The sequence below is a fragment of the Hirundo rustica genome, chromosome 3, assembly GCF_015227805.2.
Source record: "Hirundo rustica isolate bHirRus1 chromosome 3, bHirRus1.pri.v3, whole genome shotgun sequence".
NCBI lineage: Eukaryota > Metazoa > Chordata > Aves > Passeriformes > Hirundinidae > Hirundo > Hirundo rustica.
The window spans coordinates 12,112,799-12,137,801 of NC_053452.1; the positions used below are offsets into that span (position 1 = coordinate 12,112,799).

Below are 25,003 nucleotides of genomic sequence, written 5' to 3' on the forward strand. Positions count from 1 at the left end.
AGCAAGGACGGTCCAGCCCCGGCGCAGCTGCCCAGGGCAGTGGTAAATCCCCCTCTGGGAGGGGTGTAAAAGCCGTGCGGCCCTCGGGGCCGGGGCCCGGCGGCGGCCCCGCAGCGCCGGGGGAGCGCTCTCGGCACGGCGGCGCCGGTGCTGCCCGGCCCCCCGCCGGGAGGCGGGACTGGCCCGGCCGGGGCGGGGCGGCGCCGGCGGCCCCCGAGCGCGGCGGAGCGGAGCGGAGCGGAGCGCGTCCCGCTCCCGGGGCCGCTGCCGCTGGTGCGCCTGGCGGCGGTGGCGGAGCGGTGCCGCCGCCAGCCTTGTTCCCGGTGGCGGAGCGGTGCCAGTGCCGGCGGCGGAGCGAGGCGGAGGCTCTGGCGGTGCCGGCGGGCGATGGGCGGCGGGCGCTGGGCGCTGCTCTGGGCGCTGCTGGCGGCCCTGCGCCCGCCCCGCGGAGGGGCCGGTGAGTCCGCAGGGGGCACGGAGGGAGCCGGGGCCGGCCCCGGGACGGGGGCCGGCGGGGAGCGGGGAGCGGAGCTTGTCCCCGCGGGAGCTGCTCCGGGCCGGGCCGTGGCGTGGGCACCACGGGCACCCCGCCTACGCCGCCTCGGGTACCGAGGAGAAGCTGCGCAGCGACCTCCCGACGCGTTTCTGGCCGCATCGTAACACGCAGCGGGTCTGGCTGTTCTGGTGCACAGGGTTTGGCTGTGCTGGGACATAGGAGCTGGCTGTCCCGGGACACACGGTTTGTCTGTCCTCGGACCCACGGCCGGCTGTGCCGGGACACATGGCTTCTCTGTCCTCGAACTTACGGTCTGACTGTCCTGTGACACAGGACTTTGTTGTCCTGCGACCCGCGGTCTGGCTCTTCTGGGACGTGATTTGGATGTCCTTAGGACACAATTTGGCTGTCCCAGTACAAAGCTCTGCCGCTGCAGCGTGGTCCTGCCCCGGTACTTCGCTGCCTGACGTGCCTCTGCTTGTGCCGGGGACACCACAACAGGCAGGGTCTGCAAACTGTGACAAATCAGTCTGGGATTTATCTCATGAGCCATGAGCCAGCTACGTAGTGGTGCTGGGGGAAATCCTCGGGAATCACCAGGGTTTGTGGTGCTTTGCAGTGCAGGCAGTTTGGTGGCTTTTCAACTCCCTTTGCAGAAAGAAAGGAGATAAAGCAATTTTCTGGACTTTCGAAAGTCCTGTGATCGGGGCTGCCCGATCTTTGGGAGCTGCTGGTGGACCTCAGGGGTGAGGGTTCAGAGTCGCTGTGCAGATGGAATTTCGCAGGGAAGGCAGGAATGTGAGTGCTTTGGACAGGGAGGAGTTAAAGTCCTGACTGTCACAGCGGGAGCCTGCAGTGAGGGGAACTCTCTGGATGTAACCAGGAATCCTGGTCTGGTTTGTACAAAAGGTGTTTGAATAAGGAAAATCTGTTTGGATTCAGGTGTGTCCCTGGGGAAAATTAATCTCTTACAATCACAGAATTGTTTGGCTTGGAAAAGATCGTTGAGTCCAACGTTAGCCCGACACTTCCAGGCCTACCTTTCTTCCAGGAAACCCCACAGGCAGGGGCTCCTCATTCCTCCCACTCAACAGTGCCTGAGCAGAAGCTGTTGTCAGCAGGTGAATTACTCCCAGCAGTGGGAATTCCAGGGCTAGGGATGTGGCCAATGTTTTGCAGACCTAGATGCATCATGACTGCGGTAAAGACCTTGTTGTTTCAGTCGCGGGGTGTGCAGCTCCCTGCTTGTTGTTCTTCGTCCCTAACGAAGTATCCCGCTCAGTTTTCCTGCTAAAATTCCTCTCTCCAGGGAGAAAGGCACACGGGACCTGTGCAGCAAGATCTGCCTCTGTTGGCCCTGGCGTTTTGCTGCCATTCCAGGTGTTTCAGGAGGGCAGCAGTGCCCTTGCAAGTGGTTTGATTTCCACACCACCTTTTGCCTCAGGCCTGGCTGTGGTTAGGACAGGAGCTGCTCTGGCTCCCACACAGGCACGCCAGGCTTGCAGCTCCCTGGCTTTAGCCTGGGATTTTAGAGCCAGCCTAACTGCTCTAGACTCAAGCAAGGGCTGTCCTGCCACATAGGGTGAGTCCCTTCCGAGGTGCCATGAGGATATCCCCATCCCCAACTTCTGGGCTACCCAAAGGCAGTGCTGGAGATGAGGAATTCCTGTACTCACATGAGTCAGAGAGGAAAGTATTTCATTCCCGGGCTAGCAAACACCTCTTCCCACTTAATTAGTGTGAAAACAAGGCTGAGATCCTCCTTGCTCTTTGCCTTTAAGCTTGAAGCAGCCCAGGGAGGCAGAAAACATCCCAGGACACGGCACAAATCCATGTCCTCCCCAGCCAGGGGTCCGTGCCGGGGGAGCTGCTCCAGCCAGAGCCAGAACCAGAACCCTTCAAATGGAGCATGAAGACAGCAGTTAGAACCTGGATTGTGCCAGGCAGGGAGCAGCTCCAGCCTGAGTGACCTTCGGGAGGAGCGGGGGAGGGAAGGGAATTTGGGGTCGCCGCTTGTTTGCGTTTGGCGGCCCCTTTGGGAGCTGTGGAGACACGGCTGCACATCCATGGCTGTCTCTGCAGCTTTGCAGCAGTCACATCAGCTCTGTTTGTGTTGGGATGGGAAGCTTAGGGACGCAGCTTGGAAAAGCTTCGGCTCTTTTTGTTTTTTCTGAAAGGGAAACCCATTGTGCTGAGAGAGAGAGCCTCCCCCTTCCCCTCTGGACTGAAAAACCCTGCTGGCGTTCTGTCCTCAAGCAGCATTTCTTGAGGGTTAAAAATAGGGAGAGGTTTAGCAAAGGGATCTATCCAGCCTCAAAACTGGGCTGTGTTTCTTGGCTCGGGGAAAAACACACCAGGCTCGTGCCCCATTACTCACAACAGTGATGACGTAGCTTTAAAAACTTGTTGTTTGATGTTTGAGGGCTAAAACCTGCCCAAAAACAAACTCAGCTGAGCTCAGGTTAAAAAAAAACAACTTTGCTTTCTTTATCTTTGAAACTGTGAGTGGTTGTTTGGCTTTTCTTTCTTGGAAAAGGGAACTAATTTAGTTGAAATTCCTGTCTGGCACAATGCCTTTGCTTGCTGAAAGGGAGATTTACCACTCGGCTTGGGATTGCTGATGGCTGGGAAAGCCTCAGGAAGCTCAGAAATGGTCCAGGAAAACCAGCCTCCACGTGGTGGATCCCCTAGATCTGATCTCCTCAAAAACAAACATACTTTTGGAAGAGAACTGCTTTAAGTGGAGCTGCTCTTCATCTCAGCCATGGCTGGGTGACAAGTGCTGGGAGGGAGGGGGGAAATGCTGCTTGGTGATTTGGAGGTGTGGATATGAAGTCCTCAAAAAAGCTTTCCCTTGGGAAAAAATGTGGGAGAAGACCCTGGGAGAGCAACACTGAACAGCAGCTGGCTCCTATACACTGTGCAAAGGCATTTCTTCATCTGTCTGCAGCTCTTTTCCTGAGAAAGGCAGTGGAGTGGAGGCACTTAACAAAAGTTGACTCAGAGCACGTCCTGCTCTCCCTGTCTTGGGAAGGGACAGGCTGCTGGCAGAGCCTATAATCAGCAAAATTCCAGCCGGGAGCTCTTCCTCTGCCCCAGCTGAAAATGCTTCAGATGAGGCCCTGCAAGGGGTTTGCTGCAGTAAAGTCCCAAATTCCTGCTACCCAGGGATCCTTTTATATTCCGGTCCCGGGGGTGTAATGCAGCAGGAATAGCTCCTGCCTCTCCCCAGCCCAAAGGAACACGGCTGAGTGTTTTCTTTAGCTTGGGCTGCTCCTGTTTGTTTTAAAAAGGACTTTTTTGGAGGTGCTGCCTGTACAGAGTCCTGGGACAACATTTTGGGAAATGGAAATGAGCCGCCTTTAATTATTCTGGGAAGCAGTGGGGTTGTTTCGCTGCGAGGTCTCCCAAGCTTGCTGGCGGTGGTGACGAACCTCAGGTGTTCCCTTGCAGAGGATGCTGACAGAGAAGGAGGTGTGAGGCTGTACCTGTCAGCACATTCCCGGCGTTCCCAGCGGAGCCTGCTCAGCCACTGGCCGCACTGGAGCACTAGGGAGGAGCCCCCTGGCAGCTCTGTGGGACAGCTCAGATTCAACCCCACGGTGCGACACGTGGTCATCAACGAGCACAAGGACGTCACCTTCAACTGCTCCATCAAAGTGCCCCAGGAGCTGCTCCGGCCCGATGCCCTGGGAATTTCCCTCTGGAAGGACGGGAGGGAGCTGCACGTGCTGGATCGCATCGCCAGTAGCCACTTTGAGATCCCCGATGAGAAGGAGGTGGCCATGACCTCCACCTTCAGGTGAGTGCCGCCGGCCTTCCAGAGCAGGTGGGAATGAGGGGTGCCCTGGGGGCTGGCTCCCAGGGAAGATGGGAAGCCATAAGCCCTGAGGTGCTGTCTGTTCTGTCTGGCAGCATTCTCGGTGCCCAGCGCTCGGATAACGGCTCCTACGTCTGCAAACTCAACATCTCGGGCGTGGAGGTGGTGTCCGATCCCATCCTGGTGCAGCTGGAAGGTGAGCTGGAGCAGCTGTGGAGTTGTGTCCTGGCTGAGTGACCAGGAGCTGGAAGCCAGAAATGGGGAATCCTTTGCTTCCCTGTATCCGTGCAGGTCTCCCGCACTTCATCCGTCAGCCCGAGCAGCTGAATGTCACCAGGAACAGCCCCTTCAACCTGACGTGCCAGGCTGTGGGACCTCCAGAGCCTGTGGAGATCTACTGGTTCCAGAACAACATCCAGGTCAACCAGAAACCCCACATCTCCCCGTCGGTCCTGACTGTGCCAGGTGAGCTGGGCGTATCCCTGCCACGGAGTGTCCCCGCCGTGGGACACCACTGCTGGGAATGTGCCTAGTGCCATCCCAGAGCTGGTCCCTGCCAGGAGGGTCTGTTCCCGTGCCATGTACTGCCCTGGGGCCCCTCTGGGGCAGGAAGCCCCATACAACCCCCTTTGGCTGCTGCCAGAAATCCCTTCCTTGGAAGAGGCAGGATACTCCACCAACTCTTTCCTGAGCCAGCAGCAGATTTTTCCTCCACCTGGCTGCTCTCCTGGGCTGCTGGAATGTTGGTGCCCACTTTGTGTCTCTGGAAGAGTTTGGATGTCCCCTGTGCTGTGTGTCCATGGTGGGTGGGACACTGGGAGAAAAATCCTTGGTGTCCCATAAACCCCCCTCTGATTTTGCTACAGGGGCAAAAGATGGGGTATTTCTTGCTTTGCTCGTGAGGAGAAGGCTGGTGATTAATTAAGAGCTGGGCTGTAATTACCGGGTCTTGGCATCCAGCGGCAGGCGGCCTTTAAAAGGCAGTGAAAGCTGGACGAAGGGACTCATTCCTTTTGGCACCTGCTAGGTTGGGTCATTGGAGCAGAATTTCTCCTGGCACCCTGAGGCGCTGCTGGGATGAACCAACACTCTCCAAGTCCACCTTGGCATCGGGTAGGGATCCCAAGCCCAGGGTCACCTCACCCAGGCCGGGAGAATTGGCCCGCGGGTATTTCCAGTGGTCCTTCTCTGCCATCAGCTGGGGGATTTGAGCAACCCTTGACCAGCACTAAATCATCTGACCAAGGGCTCTTCTGCTTTCTGCCTTTCCCCTTTTGGAGGGAAAACAACCCCTTCCTCAGGGGCTTGTGCAAGGGCTCTGTAAGGACATCCCGTCCCTGCAGGTCCGGCGGGCACAGCACACACGTGGCCCCGGTGTGGGAGTGGGGCAGCTGGAGCCTGGGGTCACCCCTGGGCACTGGCAGCAGAAGTGTCACGGAGGGAAGTGAAAACAGCCTGAGAAAGGAAACCCTGAGTGCTTGCTGGTGGGGAGCTGGTGGTGTCGGGATGGTTTTGGGATATCCAGGAAACGGGGCTGTGTTTTCCCGGCAGGACTCAACAAGCCGGCGCTGTTCAGCTGCGAGGCGCACAACAGCAAAGGCCTGACTGCATCCAGCCCAGGCCTGGTCAACATCAAAGGTCAGCTCCCATCCCCTGTTAAACCCCTGGGTCCAAATCTCCACGCATCCCAGCACTCATCCATCACTAGCTGAGGGAGATCCTAAGTTCAGTCCTATAAGTAAAATCCAGCAGGATCTGGTTGTAATGTGGTCATCCCGGTTTGGTCATCCCAGCACCGGGATCAGGGAGAGGGAGCACCAAAATCTAAATTTGGAAGCAAAACTGTCGGCTTCAAAGCAGGATTCGGAAGGGCTGCATCGCTCCTTTCCTGCCTTCATAACCAGGGTGGTGCTCCATAGGAATTTTCCATAGGAAACAGAGGAAATTGCTGACATTCCTGATGGGAGCTGCTTCGGCAACGTGAGGAAGGTGTTCCCCAAAAGAAGTCACGGCCTTTAAGCTGCCCAGAGTGGTCACAAATATAGGAATAGCCAAAACAGTCCCGAAAGTGACATTTTTGTGCTTCCCTATCCGGTGTTCTGGCACATCTGCAGAATTCGGATGTTGGGTCACACACCGAGCCCTGGGAGCTCCAGGAAAAGCCACCGTGCCAGGTTTGTGTTTAGGCTTCCAGCTGACTGCCCTTGGCTTCTCCCTGCAGGAATTCCATCAGCTCCCGTCAGTGTGCAGGTCCTCAACAGGACAGCCCATGGGATCAGGATATCCTGGGTGCCGGGCTTTGATGCCTTCTCTGCCTTGAACAGCTGCAGTGTCCAGGTAGGCATCCAGAATTCACATATCCCTGCAACTCCCCCCCACCAATGCTCTGAGGCAGGCGGAAGTGGGTGGTGTTTGGCATGAGCTGCACAGACTTCACAGAATCCTGGAATGGTTTGGGTTGGAAGAACCTTAAAGATCATCCAGTTCCAACTCCTTTCCAACACCTTCCACTATCCCAGGTTGCCAGCCTGGCCTTGGGCACTTCCAGGGATGGGGCTGCCACAGGCTCTCTAGGCAGCTTGTGCCACGGCCTCACAGGGAACATTTTCTTCCCAATATCCCATCTATCTCTGCCTTCTGGCAGTGGGAAGTCATTCCCCCTGGTGCAGTCACTCCATGCCCTTGTCCCAAGTCCCTCTCCAGCTCTCTTGGAACCCTTTTCCATTGGGCAACACAGTCAGATTGTCATGTGTTTTATGGACCTGGTCAAACCCTTCCCAGCTAAGCAGCATTCCTAAAGCCGGGATTTGGAGGGGCAGGTTTCCCTCAGCTCCCCACTCCTGGGAGTGGAGCGAAGGGATTGCCTGTGTCCTGGACAACTCAGGGAATGCCACCTCCATGGGCAGAGCCTGCAGGCGTCTTCCACCTGCTGCACGTGGCTGGCTTTCCCACTCCAAGCCCATCTTGCTGTCTCGTGGATATAATTTTTATCTTGGAAAATCTCCACTCCAGCTGGGATTACACATGGAGAGAGGCGACCTTTGAAGCCAGGTAAAAGTGAAAGGAATCTCAGGGAAGAAAGGTACCAGGGCTAATATTAGCACTATGTCCTGCTGCTGCCTTCCAGCCGGAGCTTGGGAAGCGGGGTGGAGAGCCAAGGAATTTCCTATGACTTAACATTCATGGTCTGTCCGTAGGAAATGGCCTTTGAAAGTGGAAAACAGGAGAGGGTTTCTGGCACAAACACAGCTGTGACTCAGCCCTTTTGCTGCCATCCCCTTGAATAATTCCTGGGCCCACCGAGCCAGTGACTCATTCCCAAGGGCTGCAGCTGGCCCATCTGCCAATTCTAACTGTTGCAGTTTGCAAACATCCCAATTTCCTTCCAAAATCCATCGATTTGGTGGATTATTCTCAGAAGACAATTGAGGACTGGGCTGGATGCTCAGGATGTCTGGTCCCAGAAGCGTTGTGTGTGTTCCTCTGGTCACTGCTCGCCTCCCTCAGAGCATCCTGTGACAGCTTAGGGATGCAGGTGGCATTCCCTGGCTTTTTCAGGAGACAGGCAACTCCTCAGCTCCTTCCCGTTACTTGTAAGGAATGGGGAGCTGAGGGAAACCTGCCTCTCCAAATCCTGACTTTGGGAATGCTGCTTGGCTGGGAAGTGTGTGACCAGGACAAGTGTGTGGCTGCAGCAACCCCAGGCTTGCAGAGTCTTCCAAAGATCTACTTGGAGCATTTCTGGGAATTTCTCCATGAAAACCTGAGGATGAAGGCTGTTCTTTTATATTTTGGCTGTAAAACAGATGCTGAGACCCTCCTGGGATACCATGGAGGGTTCTTTTGATTGAGTACAAGGATAGGTGTCCTGCCATCCCAAAATCACGGATGGAGGCTTTCCAGAGGAGTGCACAGCCCTGTGCACGTTGGTTGGGTTGTCCTTGTTCTTGCTCTTCCCTCTTTCCTCCCACTGTCCCAGTCCAGGTAGTGCTTCCCGCAAAATGAGAGGTTTCCTGGAAAGCTGCAGTGGCTCTGTGGGCAGCTCCATGGGGGCTCCACATCCATAAATTTGTCTTTCTGTGAAATTTGTTTTTGAGATGTTGAATTCATCCATGCTGGTAAATATGACAAGGATTGGGATTAGTCCCATGACATGCCACGGAGATAAATCCTGTTTTCCAGTGATGCGCTGCACAAAAAAATAGCTTTACTTTGTTTTTTTTGGGATGTGCTGCCTGGTTATTTTATTTGGGGCTTCTTTTGCTCCATGCCACAAGAAACCGCAAATCATCCCTCCCTCCTTCCCAACATCCCTGGAATACTCCCAGCTCCACATGTGCTGGAGCCCGCTCCCTGTGCCCTGTGAATGTCATGAATGCCATGAGCTTTCCCTGCAGGAACTTCTCTCTGCAGAGTTCAAATGGGAGGCAGGGCTCTGGATACTGTTTTCCAACATCTCTCTCTGCAGGTTGTTGCTGACTAATCCCTGTTTGTGGACTGATTTTCCAAATAAAGGTCAAGGAAGTTGTTCCAAGAGGCAACGTCTCCCTTCAGCCCTTTCACACCTCGGTGCCTCCCCACGTGTATGACATCCAGCAGCTGGAGCCCATGGAAGAGTACAACATCCGTGTTTCCTGTGGGAATGAGGTCGGCTGGTCGGCATTCAGCCCCTGGATAACGGCCAGCACCACCGAGGGAGGTAGGAAATGGGGAGTGAGGACTCAGAAGGGTTTCCCTGCCTCAATCCCTCTGGATGAGAGGCAGCTCTGGAGTCCTGATTGCTCCTAAGGTGGGAAAGGAAACTTCCCTGTTTTCCACGGGCTTTCTTGTTGAGCTCCAGCTCATTTTCCGTCAGATTTCCACATCTCTTCACCCGTTCTTCCAGCTTCCCTCACCTCCTTTCCCGTTGATTCCCACAGCTCCGACGACGCCACCGCAGAACGTCACGGTGTCCTTCAATGAATCCAGCTCCTCGCTGGAGGTCCGCTGGGTGAAGCCATCCCTGGAGAGGATCCACGGGGAGCTCCAGGGCTACCACATCCGGTACAGGTGGCACAACTCCGAGGGCATGGTGAGTCACCAGGAAATGGGAAAGAATGGCTATATCTTGGAAAAACTCCCAGCAGGGATGTCCAGATGGATTTTGATGCTTCCATAGATTCTTTTGGAGCTCATTTCTTTGCTGTCTTGGGCTTTCATATGGACTTTAAACCACTCCTGGCCTTGCATTCCCTGGATTTTAAGCTGTTCCTTACTCAGATGGGATTTATCCCTGCCTTAACCCACAGCACAGAATTTCAGAGCTCGAGGAACTCTCTGGCCTAAAGGCCTCTCCGTGAGTGCGTGAAATCACCTGGCACACCCTGCTTGCCTTTTCTAGGATTTGGGAAGTAGCTGCAGGAATTTGCTAGGGCAAGGTTGGCCCAGGCTCTGGGCAAAAGATCCCATCCAGAGCCTGTGGATAACGGCAGGAATGGATCCAGCTGTGGTTTGGGTTCTTCTGTGCCAGGCTGGTGGAGTGACCCCAGCTGGAAACAGTGACTCATCCCCATTTTTTTGCCGGATGCTGCACTTTCTGTTCTCCTTTTGCTCCTCTGTATAGATCCAGCCTGAACGAAGCCAGGGAAACAAAATCACGGTCTTGTGACTCGGAGAAAAAGTGCTGACAGGAGCTGTCTCTCTCCAGCAAAAGGCCAAATCCAGGCCTTGCCCTTTAAGTCCTGGGAGATTTATTGTTATTGTTGTTGTTTATTAATTTTTGTCCCTTTTTCCGTCTTATGGAGTGAAATTTTTTCCAGTTCTCAATTTTTCCATGAGTCTGAGGCACGAGACTGGAGTTCTGACTCCTCAAAAAGCTCCTTCTAAAGGTTGGACTCAATAATCTCAGAGGTCTTTTCCAACCTAAACAATTCTATGAGAATGATTCCATGAAATAAGGTCCCTGAGTTGTGGACCTGCACAGGCTAAATCTGGACTGCCCCAAAATAACCACCAGTTTTTGCAGGATAAAGTCAGGAAGAAGCCGGATTTTGGTGTCACAGGGCCACCTGCAGGCCTCTCCACAACCAGAAAATTCCCAAAAGTTGGTTTGTTTTCCTCCTTAACCAGCAGTCTTTGTTGGAACGGAGGCTGCCTGAGTTGGGACAGGAAGAAATTCCGCAACTACCACAAAACTCATAAAATCTCATTAAATTTGGCAGGTCAGCCCTGCTTTGTGCTCACGGTCTGGCTATGTCCTCTGATGACACAGCAGAGCCCTTTAGGAGAGGGAAGGATCCCAGTTTTAGTCTGGTGGTAGGGAAAGGATCCCATGTGGATACAAGGAGGGGGAAGGCAGGAATGTGGCAGCAGAGGTGACAACAGGTCCCAGCTCCCGTCGCTGCCAGTAGGTGCACACACATTCCCAGGGCCTGGATGTTTCACATCCGTTCCCGTGGCTTTTGTGGGACAGGGAACAGAAACTGGTTCCCTCTGAGAAGCTCTGATTCCCTCTCCTTGTCCACTGATCCCCCTCAGCTCCATTCCCTCTCTTCACCCACTGATCCCACCTCAACTCCTGCTTTTTTTGTGGGATATTCAGGAAGGAGCCAGGTGCTGCTGGGCACAGCAGCCTGCCAGATATTTTGGCTGCAGCTGGGCAGCTGTTTTGCAGTTGGAAATCAGCAGGGAGCAGCAGCAGCACTTTCTCAGTTTGAAATGACCAGGAAAGGATGGAATCTGCAAGGAAAGGCTCCTGTATTTTTACCAAGCCACACTGCCTCCTGCCATGGTACCAGCCAAGGAAGCACATAAAAAGTTGGAATATAATTAGCTGGACACAAAAACCCCAGAAGGCAGAAAATATCTCCCCTAGGATCTATTTCCAGAGCACTTGGACAATCCTACCAGGAGCACACAGATCATGGGTGCTGAGGCTTACAGGGCTCCAGTGCCCAAACTGGCCACAACAAAAGCTGAGGGTCACAATCCATGTCGCCAGAGCCTTTCCCTTCCTTGCCAGATCCTTCCCTGCCTCTTTTCTGGCTCTGGCTGCTGCTGTTGTGAAGCAGAGAGGGCCAGAAATGCTTGGATTGAACAGGAAGTGCTGCTCAGCTCCATTCCCAATCCCATCCGGCCTTTGCACACAGGGCCATTCTTCTCCCTAAATAGCCGAGTGCTGCACTTCCTCTGGACTGGGAAAGCAAAGCAGCTCCAGAGGTTGCCAGGGGGACAGTTCTTAGTAAGTCCCCAGGTTTCCCTGCCTTTCCCCGCCCAGGATTTTCTTCCTTTGGTCTCTCCAGCAGATCATCTCCGACGAGGCCCGGCTGAACAGCAGCGTGGCCGTGCTGCCCGTGGCGGCCACCAACGCCACCTGCTCCATCCGTGTGGCTGCTGTCACCAAGGGGGGAGTGGGACCCTTCAGCGTTCCTGTGGAGATCTTCATCCCTGCCAGTGGTAAGGAGCTGCAGGGCTGGTTGCTGGGAATAATGCAGGGTGTGCTTTCCATGAGGCCATTTGACATCACTCCATCCTCCTTTGGATGATTTCCCTGTCAGCCAAAGATCTGGATTTGGGAGCAGGAAAGCCTCACTCCTTATTCCCTTTTTTAACCCTCTGGGCTCTGCTGAAAACCCCTGGGAATTCCTGCCCCAAGCCCTGGGTGCTGCAGGCTGACCCTTTCACCAGCTCCATTAATAGGATGTTTTCTTAGGATTAATAACCTCAGCCCCCTCTTCGACTCCAGCCTCTGGGAATGCCGATTCCTTTGTCATAGCCCTGGGATTTATCTGCGGGACAATTGCTGTCGGAGTCCTCCTCTGCTTGTCCGTGGTCATCCAGAAACGATGCGTGGAGACAAAATATGGGTAAGGGGATGGGAAACAGGGCGGCCCCCAAGGGGTGGGTGGCCATCGGTCCGTGCTGGATTTGGGGACAAGGATTCTGTCCCCAGGACTGATGTTACCACAAATGACGTCTTTTATGCCCGTGGTGAGGGACTAAGTGGATTTTTCCTTCCCCTCCCTTCCTTAGCTCAGCAGTTCACCTTTTGCTTGCTATTCCTATTTTTAAAGGGAAGTGAACTTGTGCAATTTGATGGGGGAGGTGTTTTGGCACGGAAGTGAGAGAGCAGAGGATGTCACTGATCACCAGAGGGTGACCTGGACCCAAGGGAACGGCTGGAGCTGTATCAGGGGAGGTTAGGCTGGATTTTGGGAAAAGTTCCTTCCCCCAGAGGGAACTGAACAGGCTCCCTAGGGAATGGTCACAGCTCCGAGGCTGCCAGAGCTCCAGGAGCATTTGGACAAGGCTCCCAGGGATGCACAGGGTGGGATTGTTGGGGTGTCTGGGCAGGGCCAGGAGCTGGACTGGATGATCCTTGTGGGCTCCTTTCAGCTCCATGATTCTGATTCCATAACATCGCATGTCCTAGAGAAACCCTCCCGCCTCATCCCACGCCCGGGTTCAATGGCCCGGCATTGTTTAAAAACGCAGACAAAGGGCTGTTTTCTGCTGCAATAACCCAACAATCCTCACTTATCCTTGTGACTTCCCAAGTGGTGTTTAACTGCCCCGTGCCCCCAGTTTGGAAGCTGGTACCGAGTAAGGATCCCTTTCCTAACTGGTTATTGTTATTCTTTCCCTGCCTTCCCAGCTCGGGTGCATCCTGCCCTGGTTTTGTTTCCAAAAGCTGGGCTCTGCAGGGTTCCAGCAGCATTCCTGCTCCTTGAGTAGGAAATGAGTGTCCTATATCCTCCCCAAAAGCTCCGTGATTCACTCCTTGATGGTTCAGTGGTGTTTGTGGAGCTGTTGTTTTGCTCAGACATTGCAGGCGATGGTGCTGATCCAGGAAAAAGGAAATGGAACATGCATTTCCCCTTTTCCTGCGGATCCCCTGGGCTCCTGCCCCTGCCATGCTGATTCCTTCATCCAGCTGAAGCAGCCACAGCAGATGTGTTTGTGTTCCCTCAGGAATGCTTTCAGCAGGAACGACTCAGAGTTGGCAGTGAACTACACCGCCAAGAAGTCCTACTGCCGGAGGGCCGTGGAACTGACCTGTAAGGATACATTTTTATCCCTCTGGAAGGAGCTGGAGGGGAAAATGGCAGCAGGTGGGAGGTGCCTGAGCTCCTGTCCCCCTCTCTTGTAGTGGGAAGCCTGGGTGTCAGCAGGGAGCTCCAGCAGAAGCTGCAGGATGTTGTCATGGACAGAAACGCCCTGAGCCTGGGAAAGGTCCTGGGAGAGGGTGAGTGAAACTCATCTCATTCCAATCTCCTGCCACGGGCAGGGAACTTCCATGAGCCCAGCTTGTCCTCCTTGTGTCACTGATGAGGAACAAGCCTTTTGGCTCCATCTTGGAGCATTCCGGATCTTACGGATCTGGTGATATCCTGAAAGGTGGTGCTTTGGATAAAGGGATTCCTTCTTTTCCTGTGGTGCAGGGGAGTTCGGATCCGTGATGGAGGGACGGCTCAACCAGCCCGAAGGGCCCCCACTGAAGGTGGCTGTGAAGACCATGAAGTGTAAGTTGTCTCTCTGCCTCACAGGACTTGATGTTTGTCCCACTGGATACTGACATTCCCAGCACGTCTCTGAGGAATGACATTCTGGCACTGTTCTGGGGTTTTAAAGCTCTTTCTCTCTGCTTCCCAGTGGATAATTTTTCCCAAAGGGAGATCGAAGAGTTCCTCAGTGAAGCAGCGTGCATGAAGGACTTTGACCATCCCAATGTCATCAAGCTCCTCGGTATGGGCTGTCCCTTCCCACCCTCCAGCTGGGATTTGGGTGGACCTGGATCCCTTTTCCCAGGGCACTCTGTGAGTCGTCCATGTTTCCCAGGGGTGTGCATCGAGCTGAGCTCCCTGCAGGTGCCCAAGCCCATGGTGATCCTGCCGTTCATGAAATACGGAGACCTGCACAGCTTCCTGCTCCGCTCCCGGCTGGAAATGGCCCCCCAGGTAGGGAGCACAGGGAGCAAAGGAGTAGGGTGGCATCAGGGTGGGAAGGGAATCCCGCTCTGCAGCTCCTGCAGGCTTGTGGGTGGCACGGTCTGAGGGATGAGAGCTCCTCTGCTGCTGTGGGCTCATCCATTGGGATGGCAGCCGTGGACAGGGAAGCGTTTCGGATCAACGCTGTGTAACCCCCACCTTCCCTCCCCAGTTTGTGCCCCTGCAGACCCTGGTGAAGTTCATGGTGGACATCGCTCTAGGCATGGAATACCTGAGCAGTCGGAACTTCCTCCACAGGGACTTGGCAGCTCGGAACTGCATGTGAGTGTTTTCCTCTGCTCCATCCCACAGGATGAACCTTGTGGATTTAGGGCACAACTCCGGTCCTTTCAATAAAAGTTCCCTTGGTTTTGAGACGCAGAGCTCAGCCTGGGCTTTGTGGCTCAGGATGTGGCCCTGGGGCTGTCCTGACCCCTGTCTGCCCCCAGGCTGCGGGATGACATGACGGTGTGCGTGGCAGACTTCGGGCTCTCCAAGAAGATCTACAGCGGGGATTACTATCGGCAGGGTCGCATCGCCAAGATGCCGGTCAAGTGGATCGCCCTCGAGTCCCTGGCTGACCGTGTCTACACCACCAAGAGCGACGTGGTAGGTCCCCGTGCCTGGAGGGACAGCCCCCTGGGCTGAGCCACGCCGTGCTCCCGTTGATGTCGTTCCCTGGAAGTGCAGGAGGCTGTCGGAGCCTTTCTGCTGCTGGTGCAGTCGGTTTCTTGTGTGGGTTGCTCGCCTCCATCCTGGTCACATTCCCAGTTTTGGGAGCACCACAGCTCTGCGCATTGTCCCTTGGATGCCAGGCAGTGACCTTTCCCCATGAAAAGGTTCATTCATTCCTCCTGGAAGTGTCCCTTCAGCCTCGGCCTTTTCCTTTGTGCTGGCAGTGGGCATTCGGCATCACCATGTGGGAGATTGCCACGCGCGGGATGACGCCGTACCCAGGGGTGCAGAACCACGAGATCTACGAGTACCTCTTCCACGGACAGCGCCTGAAGAAACCCGAGGATTGCCTGGATGAGCTGTGAGTCCTGAGATCCCAGCTGGGAAAAATGGATTTTCTTAGGAACAAACCCCTTAATGTTTGCGCGACATGCCTAAGGAAAGCTGGATCCTGGAGCAGAGCATGTGCCTACTGAACTCCAGGCAAAAATCCCAACAAATATCCTGAGGGGAAGCACTGGGTTTGTAGGGCTGGCAAAGTCGCCAGGAACAGTCAGTGATGGGACATTTCAGTGTTTTATTTCTTTATTTTTTGATTTGTTTTGGCCAAAGAGATCCTGGCTGGTGATGCTCCTCTTTGTCCCACAAAACTCCCTCCAGGGCCCTTCCTTGCCTCAATCTATAAATCTGTGTCCCTCTGGAAAGGGGAAATGCAGACTATACCAACAGCTCAGCAAAGGCCTTTCTCCCAAGCTTCTTTCCTGAGTTTTTCTCCAGTGCCATTAGAGCTGAAAATGTTTAACCCTGACACGGCTGAGAGCTTTGAATCTCAACCGGATAAACAGAGTTGTACATTTCCTAAAAGGCTCCTCTCCACTGCCAGTTCCTGAGTAAGCAGTGCAGGAACCTCTAAGAATCCAGCCTGCTGGAGGACAGAGAGGCTGGCAGGGACATGCTTCTAGGGCTCCCTGACATCCAGCCTGGGAGCAGACACCTACCAACATCCCCACACAGAGCTGGGATGTTCCCAGGGAACAGATCCCAGGTTCTGCACTGGAAGAGACTTCTAACACTTCCAACAGCAGCTTGGGCTGATAAATCCATGCCCTTGGGAAACAGCCTGAGCAGAGGGAGTTGGTTTCACTTTGATTTGATGGGAATTTCAAGGCTTGCCCAGCTTGGAGGATTAGGAAATTGGGAATTAGCCCCCATACCTCCCCTAATCCAGAGAAGTGCAGACTGCTCAGAGAAGCTGTGGCTGCTCCATCCCTGGAATTGTTCAAGGACAGCTTGCAGCAGCCTGGGATGGTAGAAGGTGCCCCTGCCCATGGCAGCATGAGCCCTGGATGAGCTTTAAGGTCTCTTCCAAACCAAACCATTCTGGGATGCTGGGATCCCTTGTTCACCATGCTCCTCTCCTGATTTCCAGGTATGAAATAATGTCTGAGTGCTGGAGAGCTGACCCCGCCACCCGCCCCACCTTCTCCCAGCTCAAAGTCCAGCTGGAGAAGCTGCTGGAAAACCTGCCCACTGCCATGGCACGTAGGGATGTCATCTACATCAACACCGGCCTTCCCGAGCAGAGCCCGGACTCCACGCAGGATTCGGGCTTCCCGCAAGCGGACTCGGATTTGGACGCTGGGGAGGTGTCGGAGCCCGGCTCCCCCGGCGCAGAGGCGGCGCTGGTGGCCGTGGATGTGCATCCCAGCGAGCCGTGGGACGCCAGGTACGTCGTGGAGGAGCAGCTCGGCGGCCCTGTGGAGGAACCCTATGTGCCGCTGCTTCCCTGCCAGGACTTGGAACCGGGGAGCCGATGGAGCCAGGCCGGCACTTTACCGGCATTGGAGCGGCTGTGTGCCGGGAACTGTGGGGAGGACTCAGAAATGCCACTGGGAGCAGTGTGAGTGGCACAAGGGCAAGGACACAGAGGGAATATTTTAATAAACAGTCGTCTCTTTTATTTATTATCTCCTGCACAGTTTTCCTGGTGGAGGCTGTCTCTCCCTAGGAACTCTTTCGTGGGCTGAAGTCCCAGGGGTTTGGAATTAACAGTGGAATTATTTTGCTGTAATTATTCATCTTTTCCAGAAGGAGCAGAGCGGGGTGGGGTGGATGGTACTGAGGGGGCAGCTGGCCTTGCAGGGCCTGGTGTTTTCTCCCTTTTCCATCGTGTGTTGAAGTTTGTGGGATGGGCCGCCCCCTGGATGATGAGGGCTCCAGCTCTACAGCCTGCTGAGGGATTTCACACTGCAAGAGATCCCCATGGAAAACAGCGACAGGAGTCCCGATGGGAACAACGGGTGCTCCCACATTTCCTTCTCCCTGATGGGTTTCCATCCATTGTGTCCGTGTGCTGATGAACCATAGCTCCTGCTGCAACACCACAGAAACACGAGCCTGAAGGGGGTCTGGGGAGGGGTGGAGCCCTCCAGCCATGGCCTGGCCCTTCCCTACTGCCTCTTCTCCTTTTGGGGGGAATTCTGCTGCTTCCATAGCTCGGCTGCTCGGCAGCAAGCGGAGCCGGACCCAGAACCTCTTGCCTCTCCTTGGGGGAGAGCGGGCTGGGAATGGGGCGACCGGGCTGGGGAGGGTGTGCAGGAGTGGAGAAGGGGGTACCGAACTCGGGAGGGGGTGCAGGAGCTGGGGAAGGCATTTTGGGACTGGGGAGAGGGATGCAGTGACTGAGATGGGGTGAAGGAGCTGGAAAACGGGATACCGAGCTTGGGGGAGGGTGCAGGGCTGGGAAAGGGTTTCCCTGCCCGGCGCGGGTGGTCCCGGCTCAGCCAGAGCCGGGGGGGAGCTGCCAGGGGCTCCTGCACGGTGCTCTCTCGTCCCGGTAGCACCAGAAACAGATTTGCTGAAGGGAAAAGCAACCCTCCCGCGCCCCAACCCCTGGGGATGGATGCCCGCAGCGCCCCGCCGGTGTCCCGGGGGATGCGCGGGGCCGGGCCGGCGCCGGGGCGGGGAAGCGCCGCGTCCCCTGCACGGGGCAGCGCGGGGGCGGCGCGGGCGGGGCGGGGAGAGCGCGGGGCAGCCGGTCCCGGAGAGCGGCGGGGCCGCACCGCACCATGGCGGGGCCGCGGGGGGCGCGGGGCCGCCTCCCGCCGCTGCCGCTGCCGCTGCTGCCGCTGCTGCTGCTGCTGCCGCTCCCGGCCGCGCCGGCCGCCCAGGTGAGCGGGGACCGGGACCCCGGGAGGGGCTCTGGGGGGGAACGGGGCTCCTCTCCGCTTCCCGCTCGCTCCCCGTGCGTCCCGACAGCCCCGCAGCTCTGCCCGCGCTCCGGCCCCGGCAAACAGGTGAGCAAAGCACCAACCCGCGCTTAAACTGCGCTCGAGCCGCGCTTAAAGCAGGCGCGGCTTCGTTTGGGCTCTTCTCGCCCTTCTTAGCCCGCACCTGAAGCTGCCCCCGAGCACACCGAGAGCAGAGAGTCCCCATTTGGAGCTTTTGGGGGGGATTTTCCAGCTTTGAGATGGCTCAGCATCCCGCCGGAGCTCGCGCTGGCTCCCGGAGTTAAAACCAGCCCTAACAAAGAGCTGTTTATTAAAGCCATCGACGCGCCAGCATCTATTTGCTTTTGACTCCCTTCCTCTGGGCTCGGGGTATTCCAGAGCTGCCGGCACAGCCCGGCTCATCCCCCCCCGGCAGCCCGGGAACCCCGAAACTGCTCCTGGGGAAGCGGAGGACACCGAGCGCATTGCTTGGGCTGCTGTGTTTGTCCTCCCTCAACCCCCAGCAGCTCTTTGGAAACGGGATTCATTCCACAGTGCGGTTATGGAAAGGGGGAAGGCATCCCTTCGACCAGGTGGGACAGAGTCCACCAGCTCCATTCGCCTTCCCGGAATTCCATAGCCTCCAGCCCAGTCCCTGTGTGCTCTCTCCTTACTGAGCTCCCCGGATTTCTGAGCTCTGGGAATGGCTTTTGCTCTTTTTCCCCGGTTTCAAGTCAATTCCACAGGAATCCCATAATAACGGTGCCCGTCTCCGGCATGAGTCAGTCCCGTGGGAGCGATCGGTTTGCAGGCAGGAGTCCCACCAGCGTTCCTGGCCCCGGCAGAGCTCACAAGACAGCTGTTTTCCTCTTCTTTTGTCATGTGGAAGTGGGACAGGGCTGGAGCTCCAGCAGGATGAAACATGAGTTATAGCATCTCTCCCACAAAGTGATCCCAGCCCTGCCTGGAGTGCAGGCCTAGGTGGAAAAAACTCCTGGATCTGGGTAAATGCGAAGGAAAATACAAAGTCAAGGCGCTCAGTGAACATTGGATGCTGCGGAGCTCCCACACCAGCCTCCTCCCATGGGCAGCAGGTCGGCTCCTGGGAGGAGCGGCAGCACAGAGAGGTCCTCATCCCTGTCCCCATCCCTGTTCCCGCAGAGCTGCCTCAGCAGGCAGCAGCTCCTGGCTGCCATCAGGCAGATGCAGCAGCTGCTGAAGGGCCAGGAGACGCGGTTCTCCGAGGGACTGCGTGCCGTGAGGAGCCGCCTCAGCACCATCCACGCCTCCCTGGCCAAGGCTGCCCCAGAGCTGCCCGCCGGTGAGTCCTTGGGAGAGTATTCCAGGGAAATAGCAGGTAAAGTGTGGCTTGGAAGGATAGGTCCCCCTCCAAACTCATCCCCTTTCCATGGTCTCACAGCCTCCTGTCCTGCCCTCCATGCTCCTGCGGATGGGAGGAAGTTCGGCACCAAATATTTGGTGGATCATGAGGTCCACTTTGCCTGCGATCCAGGATTCCAGCTCCTGGGCTCCAGCACACGGATGTGCCAGGCCAACGGCAGCTGGACAGGGCAGGAGCCCCGGTGTGCAGGTACTGCTCATTCCCTGCCCTGGAACGTCCTTTGGAAAAGTGGATTTATTTAAACATGGGCAGGATATTGGGGTGCTCAAAGTGGGGAGGGATCACAGCTGCCCCCCAAAGTTCCAGGGATGCCGCAGCTTTGGGATTTCTCAGTCTTAAGGGAAACTGGGAATTACAGCTGGAGCAACTCAGGAGGAGAGACGAGGGGAAACGGTATCCTGGCTATGATGTGCCGTAGGGTACCAAAGCATCCTGGCGTGTGCAGCATTCCTGAGGCTTGCTTCCGAAAAGGAGATTATATGGAACATGTCTGCTTTTCCTGCAGAGATCAGAGAGTGCTTGAGCAGCCCCTGCCAGAACGGCGGGACGTGCCTGGAGGGTCTCAACCAATTCAAATGTCTCTGCCCCCCACAGTGGACAGGGACCACCTGCCAGTACCAGGCTCAGACCGGTGGGTGACCCTTGCCGGGGGATAAATGGGAATGTTTCATCCCCCACCTCGTCCCAACTCCCCATCCCGCCGTTTTCCCGCAGCTCCTCCTGCCTGGAGCATGACGGATGACCCGGCCTTCAGCCGGCAGCCCCGCTGTGCCCAGATCGCCCAGACCCAGCAGTGCAGCTGCGATCCCGGCTTCCACATGAGCGGCACGGCTTCCAACGGGATCTGCCAGGGTGAGCCGGGATACGGGAGGGGCGCAGGGCTGGCTCGGTGCCTGATCCCCTCACAGAGTCACACTGGACATCAGCCCCACCATCCCAGAGCACACAGCACGGGGTTGTGTCCAGACGGCTCTGGAATATCTCCAGTGAGAGACACTCCACACCCTCTCTGTGGGATCGGCCTCTGCTCCAAACTCCTTCCGGAGGCTCCAAGCCCTTCATCCAAGCCACGGGCGGCCGACTTCAAACCGGGCCCCGTGCCGCCCTCTGCGGGACACCGCTGGCCACTGCCCGCAAGCAGCCCCTGTGCTGTGGATCCCATTCCCCGGGTTCTGCCAACGGCCTGTTCCCAACACACCTCGCTGCCCGCTCCTCCAGCCCGCGCTCGCTCCCTGGCTTTTCCCAGGAGGCTGGAGTGAGATCCTGGTGAATCCCTGTCTCCTCAGACCTCAACGAGTGCGAGGTGTACCAGCAGGAAGGGGGACCCCAGCTCTGTGCCCACGCCTGCGTCAACATTCCCGGCTCCTTCCGCTGCTCCTGCCCCGCCGGATATGTCCTGCTGGGCGATGGCAAGAGCTGCGAAGGTGAGGCGGATGGAATACACTTGGCCCCAAGTGCTTTGTCATTTTCCCCCGGTTTTTTTCTCCATTTCCGAGGGAGAGGCTGGTATAGAGGGGAGGGGGATGATGGAGTGACGCTTTGCGGGATGGCAGCGGATGGCGGATGTTTGGATTGGCAGGAGCTCCAGCTGGATGCGGAGCCGGGTGGGGAAATGAATCCCAGGGTTGTGCTGGGGAAGGGAAAACTCCACCAGAATGCTTCAAAAGAATCCCTGAAAATTAAAATAAAATGCTTTTTTGGAAGCATGGCTGCTCCTCTCCCCTCTCCTTTACCTCTCTGGATGATGGAGCGACACTTGGGCCTGCACCTCCTTGAAGATGACCCCGCTGTGGCTGTGGGGATGTTCCTGGAGCGGGGAATTCCTGGGAAGAACCAAAAGTAATGTTAACCCCTCAGAATTCCAGGATCACTTCAGAGGGTGATAGCATCTCCCCCAGTCCCAAGGGAATTGGGGTGCAGGTGGAAGGCAGGGGATGGGAATGGTGGGAGGCCAAAACCGCTGAAAGCCTCCTGAAAAACAGGGAATTTTTGTGCCCTAAAATGTTGATCGCTGCAGTTCAGGGCAAGAAAATCCCTAATCCCCCATTCCTCCCTGATCTTCCTGTGTTCCATGGCATCTAGCTAATGCTCCCAGCAAATCCTCTGCATTCCAGCTTCTGCCAGGTGTCCTATGGGTGTTCAGTAAATAAAAAGGGATGGTGTTTCCAAACAATCGAGCAGAAAGTTTGGAAAAGCAGCTGCCTTCCTGCTGGGAGAGGGCTGCCCTTAACCCATGCTGGCCCAGGGCAGAGCTTGGGGAGAGGAGATGGGATTCTGGGATGCTCCCATAGTTTGACCCATTTCAAGGTGGTTTTGCCTATTTTCTGATGGAAAGGTGAGCTCACTTGGACGCTTCCAGGCCCTGACCCCACTTCCCGCCCCTGTTTTCCAGATATTGATGAGTGTTCCCTATCCCAGGATAACTGCACAAGCGGAAGCACCTGCATCAACACCGGGGGGGGATTCCAGTGCGTTACCCCCCAGTGTCCCCCGGCTGCCGGCAACATCTCCTATGTCAAAACCTCCCCCTTGTAAGTGAGGGGCACGAAATCCATGGCACGGCATCCCTATGGATCCAATGCCAGCAAGGCGGGGGGCACGGATGCCGCATTCCCGAAAATCTCCCGTTGCTTTTCCTTTTGCAGCCAGTGCGAGCGCAACCCGTGCCCCATGGAGAGCCGCTTGTGCCACCAGGCCCCCAAAACCATCTCCTTCCACTACCTCTCGCTTCCCTCCAAGCTCCAGACTCCGGCGCCGCTGTTCCGCATGGCCACAGCGGCGGCTCCCGGCCGGCCAGGCCCCGACAGCCTCCGCTTCGGCATAGCGGGCGGGAACAACCGCGGGCACTTCGTGGTGCAGCGCTCGGACCGGCACACCGGGGAGCTGCTGCTGGTGCAGAGCCTGCAGGGGCCCCGCACCATCCACGTGGATGTGGACATGGCCGAGTACCTGGATCGGGTGTTCCAGACCAAGCACCTGTCCAAAATCACCCTCTTTGTCTCGGCCTATGAGTTTTAGGAGTGGCTCCTGCTCCCTGCTCAGCATCCCACAGCTCCCCAGGGAAGTCCAGGGTGGAGCTGCTCCGCAGCCAGCCGGTCTCCCCTCTGTCCCAAAGTTCTTCTTCCCATGTGGATTTACACCTGCCCAGGGGGATTTGCACCCCCAGTTGGGTAGAAAGCAGTGGGAAGCCCCATCCTCATCCCAGCTCCAGGGAGACGATGTCCTACAACAGCAGATGGAAACCACAGCCCTGATTTCCTTTGAATTCCCATTTATTTCCTTTAGGAAACAGTGAAGCCGAGTGTGACGGAGGAGGGAGGCTCATGGCCTTTCCTGCTCTCCTCCCTCCTTGCACCCAGTTCTGCTCCCTAAAAAAGAAACACTTCCACTTCCCTTTGGAAGCTAAGAATCCCCCTGGCAGCCTGTAGGGATTGAGTTTTGTGCCACAGTCCCCTGGGATTGATCAGGGCTGGAAAACCCCATGAATATCCATCTGGGTGCTCTCCTTGGCAAACGGGGAAAAGGAGGAATTCCAGGGCTATCCCTGCTCCTTAAACCTCCCAAATGGGGATCTCCCATGGATCCTCCTCACAGCAGAGCTCCAGCTGCATGTGGAGGTGGGAATATTCCCTGCTTTTATCAGTCAGAGCCTCCACCCTGGTGTAGGAATGCTGGGAAGAGCTGGGATTCAGCTTTTCCCAGGGGGATTCACCCTCCTGCTTGTGCATGTTCTGCATGTCCCCTCATCCCGCTGGATTTAGTACAATTAAAGGATGATATAAAGGATGTCACTGGAGTGAAGCACCTGATGGACGGGGGGAAGGCTCACCCAGAGCAGTCCAAGGGGAACTGGGGTCTGGGAGGGCAAGAACCTGTTATCCATGGGTTTTTTCCCTGCTTTGTCTTGTTTGGGAGTGGCTGGCTGATAGTAGGGGCTCATTCCCACTGGAGCATCCTCATCCCTGAGCATTCTCAGCCTGGAGCATCCTTCCCCCCAAGGAATCCTTACCCTGGGAATCCTCATCCCTGAGTGTCCTTTCCCCTGGGAATCCTCACTCTCTTACATCCTGCTGAGCTGCACCCACTAAAACCATTCCCACTCTTTGTCCCGGGGAAAGACACTTCCCAAGACAGATCTATCTCCTCTGGGGATCGGGCTCCTGGATTTTTGAGGTGTATGGGAGCTTGGGAAGGGGTTGGATCTCTCCAGCAGAACAAGAAGGGATATTCAGGGCTGCTGTCGGCAGATGGAGGATGTTTGGATTGGCGGGAGCTCTGGCTGGACGCGGAGCCGGGGAGGGAAATATATCCCAGGGTTGTGCTGGGGGAGGGAATACTCCAGAGTGCTTCAAAAATATCCCTAAAAATTAGGAGAAAATGCTTTTCGAGAAGCATGGCTGCTTCTCTCCTCCTCTCCCTCTCCCATTCCCTGCCACTTCCCAGCCTTGCTGGACATGCTCCTCCAACAGGCCATGACCCTATTTTGGGATGATAACAAAATCTGGGAGCTGAAAAGCAGGAATCTGGGAGAAGACAAGTTCCTGACAGGGCAGAATAGTTTCCATCTGCTGCTTTCTCCGGATAACGCAGCTGGAGACGGGCGCCTGGACCATGCTCCAGAGGCTTTTCCTTGAGGCACGATACCAAACTGAAAACATTTTCCTAATTCCTGAGGCCAGGGTGAGCTGGTTTCTCCCTTCCAGCCCTGGAAAAGTTTAAGTTCGGCTCTTTGCCTTTCTCAACCTCTGGCTGCCATTCCAGTTGACTGGAAAGGAGATTTTTTTTCCTTCCCAGAGTAGCTGCTCCAGCATCTTTCAGATTTCCTGAGGTTGGAATTTGCAGAGAAAGGCTCTTCCAGTCTTGAAATACAACTTTCATTTGGGATAACAATATTGGGGAGCTGAAAAAATAGCAGGAATGCTTCTGCTCCCCTTTGGTGTGCACAGCTGGCCCCAGATGTGCTGTCCCAAAATAACCATTTTTCACCCCAGAAATCTTAACCAAAAATTTAGGATTCTTCCTTCTAGTCCAGATTTAGAATCCCTTTTTTTTTTTGCCTATGGCCTGGGGAGATGATGCTGAGTCCTGTGGGCATCTGCTCCAGGGCTCCACCTGTGCTGACGGGGATAATTAGTCCTAAGCAGCCCTAATGACACTCCCCAGCCACCACCACCCCGTCCCTGGAGCATATTCAGTCCCGGAGCCGTAGGAATGCTGTTTTCCAGCCCGTTCCTTGGGTTTACGTGGTTTCCCCGATGATCTGGACCCTTGGTTTGCCTTGCTCAGGTGTGTGAGGCCCAAGGGAGATGATTCTTCCCTTAAGAATCTGAGGCTCCTCCCACTGGGAATCCCATGGGAACCCATGCGAGAGTTCCGCCTTGTTTTTATAAACTTTATTCGATTGCTAGCACTGGAAAAAGCCGAGTCCTGTGTCCT

The 25,003-nt window shown here is 55.9% G+C and overlaps 2 protein-coding genes across 5 annotated transcripts; both read left to right on the plus strand.

The window, feature by feature from the left end:
* Positions 1-384: 384 nt before the first annotated feature.
* On the plus strand, positions 385-16,916 carry MERTK (MER proto-oncogene, tyrosine kinase). 3 transcript variants are annotated; one of them, XM_040059469.2, is made up of 19 exons: positions 385-457; positions 3,950-4,298; positions 4,412-4,512; positions 4,608-4,781; positions 5,868-5,954; positions 6,538-6,653; positions 8,832-9,015; positions 9,236-9,387; positions 11,597-11,750; positions 12,007-12,160; positions 13,266-13,351; positions 13,444-13,539; positions 13,736-13,816; positions 13,947-14,039; positions 14,133-14,251; positions 14,454-14,563; positions 14,731-14,890; positions 15,181-15,317; positions 16,386-16,916. In XM_040059469.2, the coding sequence occupies exons 1-19, from the start codon at positions 388-390 to the stop codon at positions 16,858-16,860; spliced, it is 2,898 nt and encodes a 965-aa protein (XP_039915403.1). In that variant the 5' UTR covers positions 385-387; the 3' UTR covers positions 16,861-16,916. The 3 variants fall into 3 exon arrangements, with proteins under 3 accessions (XP_039915403.1, XP_039915406.1, XP_039915405.1); XM_040059472.2 differs by having other exon boundaries at positions 12,040-12,160; XM_040059471.2 differs by having other exon boundaries at positions 11,600-11,750.
* Positions 16,917-18,210: 1,294 nt separating this feature from the next.
* On the plus strand, positions 18,211-23,353 carry FBLN7 (fibulin 7). 2 transcript variants are annotated; one of them, XM_040060828.2, is made up of 8 exons: positions 18,211-19,169; positions 19,327-19,486; positions 19,586-19,756; positions 20,073-20,198; positions 20,282-20,419; positions 20,854-20,991; positions 21,960-22,098; positions 22,213-23,353. In XM_040060828.2, the coding sequence occupies exons 2-8, from the start codon at positions 19,369-19,371 to the stop codon at positions 22,583-22,585; spliced, it is 1,203 nt and encodes a 400-aa protein (XP_039916762.1). In that variant the 5' UTR covers positions 18,211-19,169; positions 19,327-19,368; the 3' UTR covers positions 22,586-23,353. The 2 variants fall into 2 exon arrangements, with proteins under 2 accessions (XP_039916762.1, XP_039916761.1); XM_040060827.2 differs by having other exon boundaries at positions 18,211-19,486.
* The last annotated feature ends 1,650 nt before the right edge of the window (positions 23,354-25,003 follow it).

Coding starts and splice junctions, on each gene's coding strand:
- FBLN7 (XM_040060827.2), top strand. CDS start 19,249: ATGGGCAGCAGGTCGGCTCCTGGGAGGAGCGGCAGCACAGAGAGGTCC. Junction 19,757..20,072: donor GCAGGAGCCCCGGTGTGCAG/GTACTGCTCATT, acceptor CTTTTCCTGCAG/AGATCAGAGAGTGCTTGAGC. Junction 20,199..20,281: donor CCAGTACCAGGCTCAGACCG/GTGGGTGACCCT, acceptor GTTTTCCCGCAG/CTCCTCCTGCCTGGAGCATG.
- MERTK (XM_040059469.2), top strand. CDS start 388: ATGGGCGGCGGGCGCTGGGCGCTGCTCTGGGCGCTGCTGGCGGCCCTG. Junction 4,299..4,411: donor GCCATGACCTCCACCTTCAG/GTGAGTGCCGCC, acceptor TCTGTCTGGCAG/CATTCTCGGTGCCCAGCGCT. Junction 5,955..6,537: donor AGGCCTGGTCAACATCAAAG/GTCAGCTCCCAT, acceptor TTCTCCCTGCAG/GAATTCCATCAGCTCCCGTC.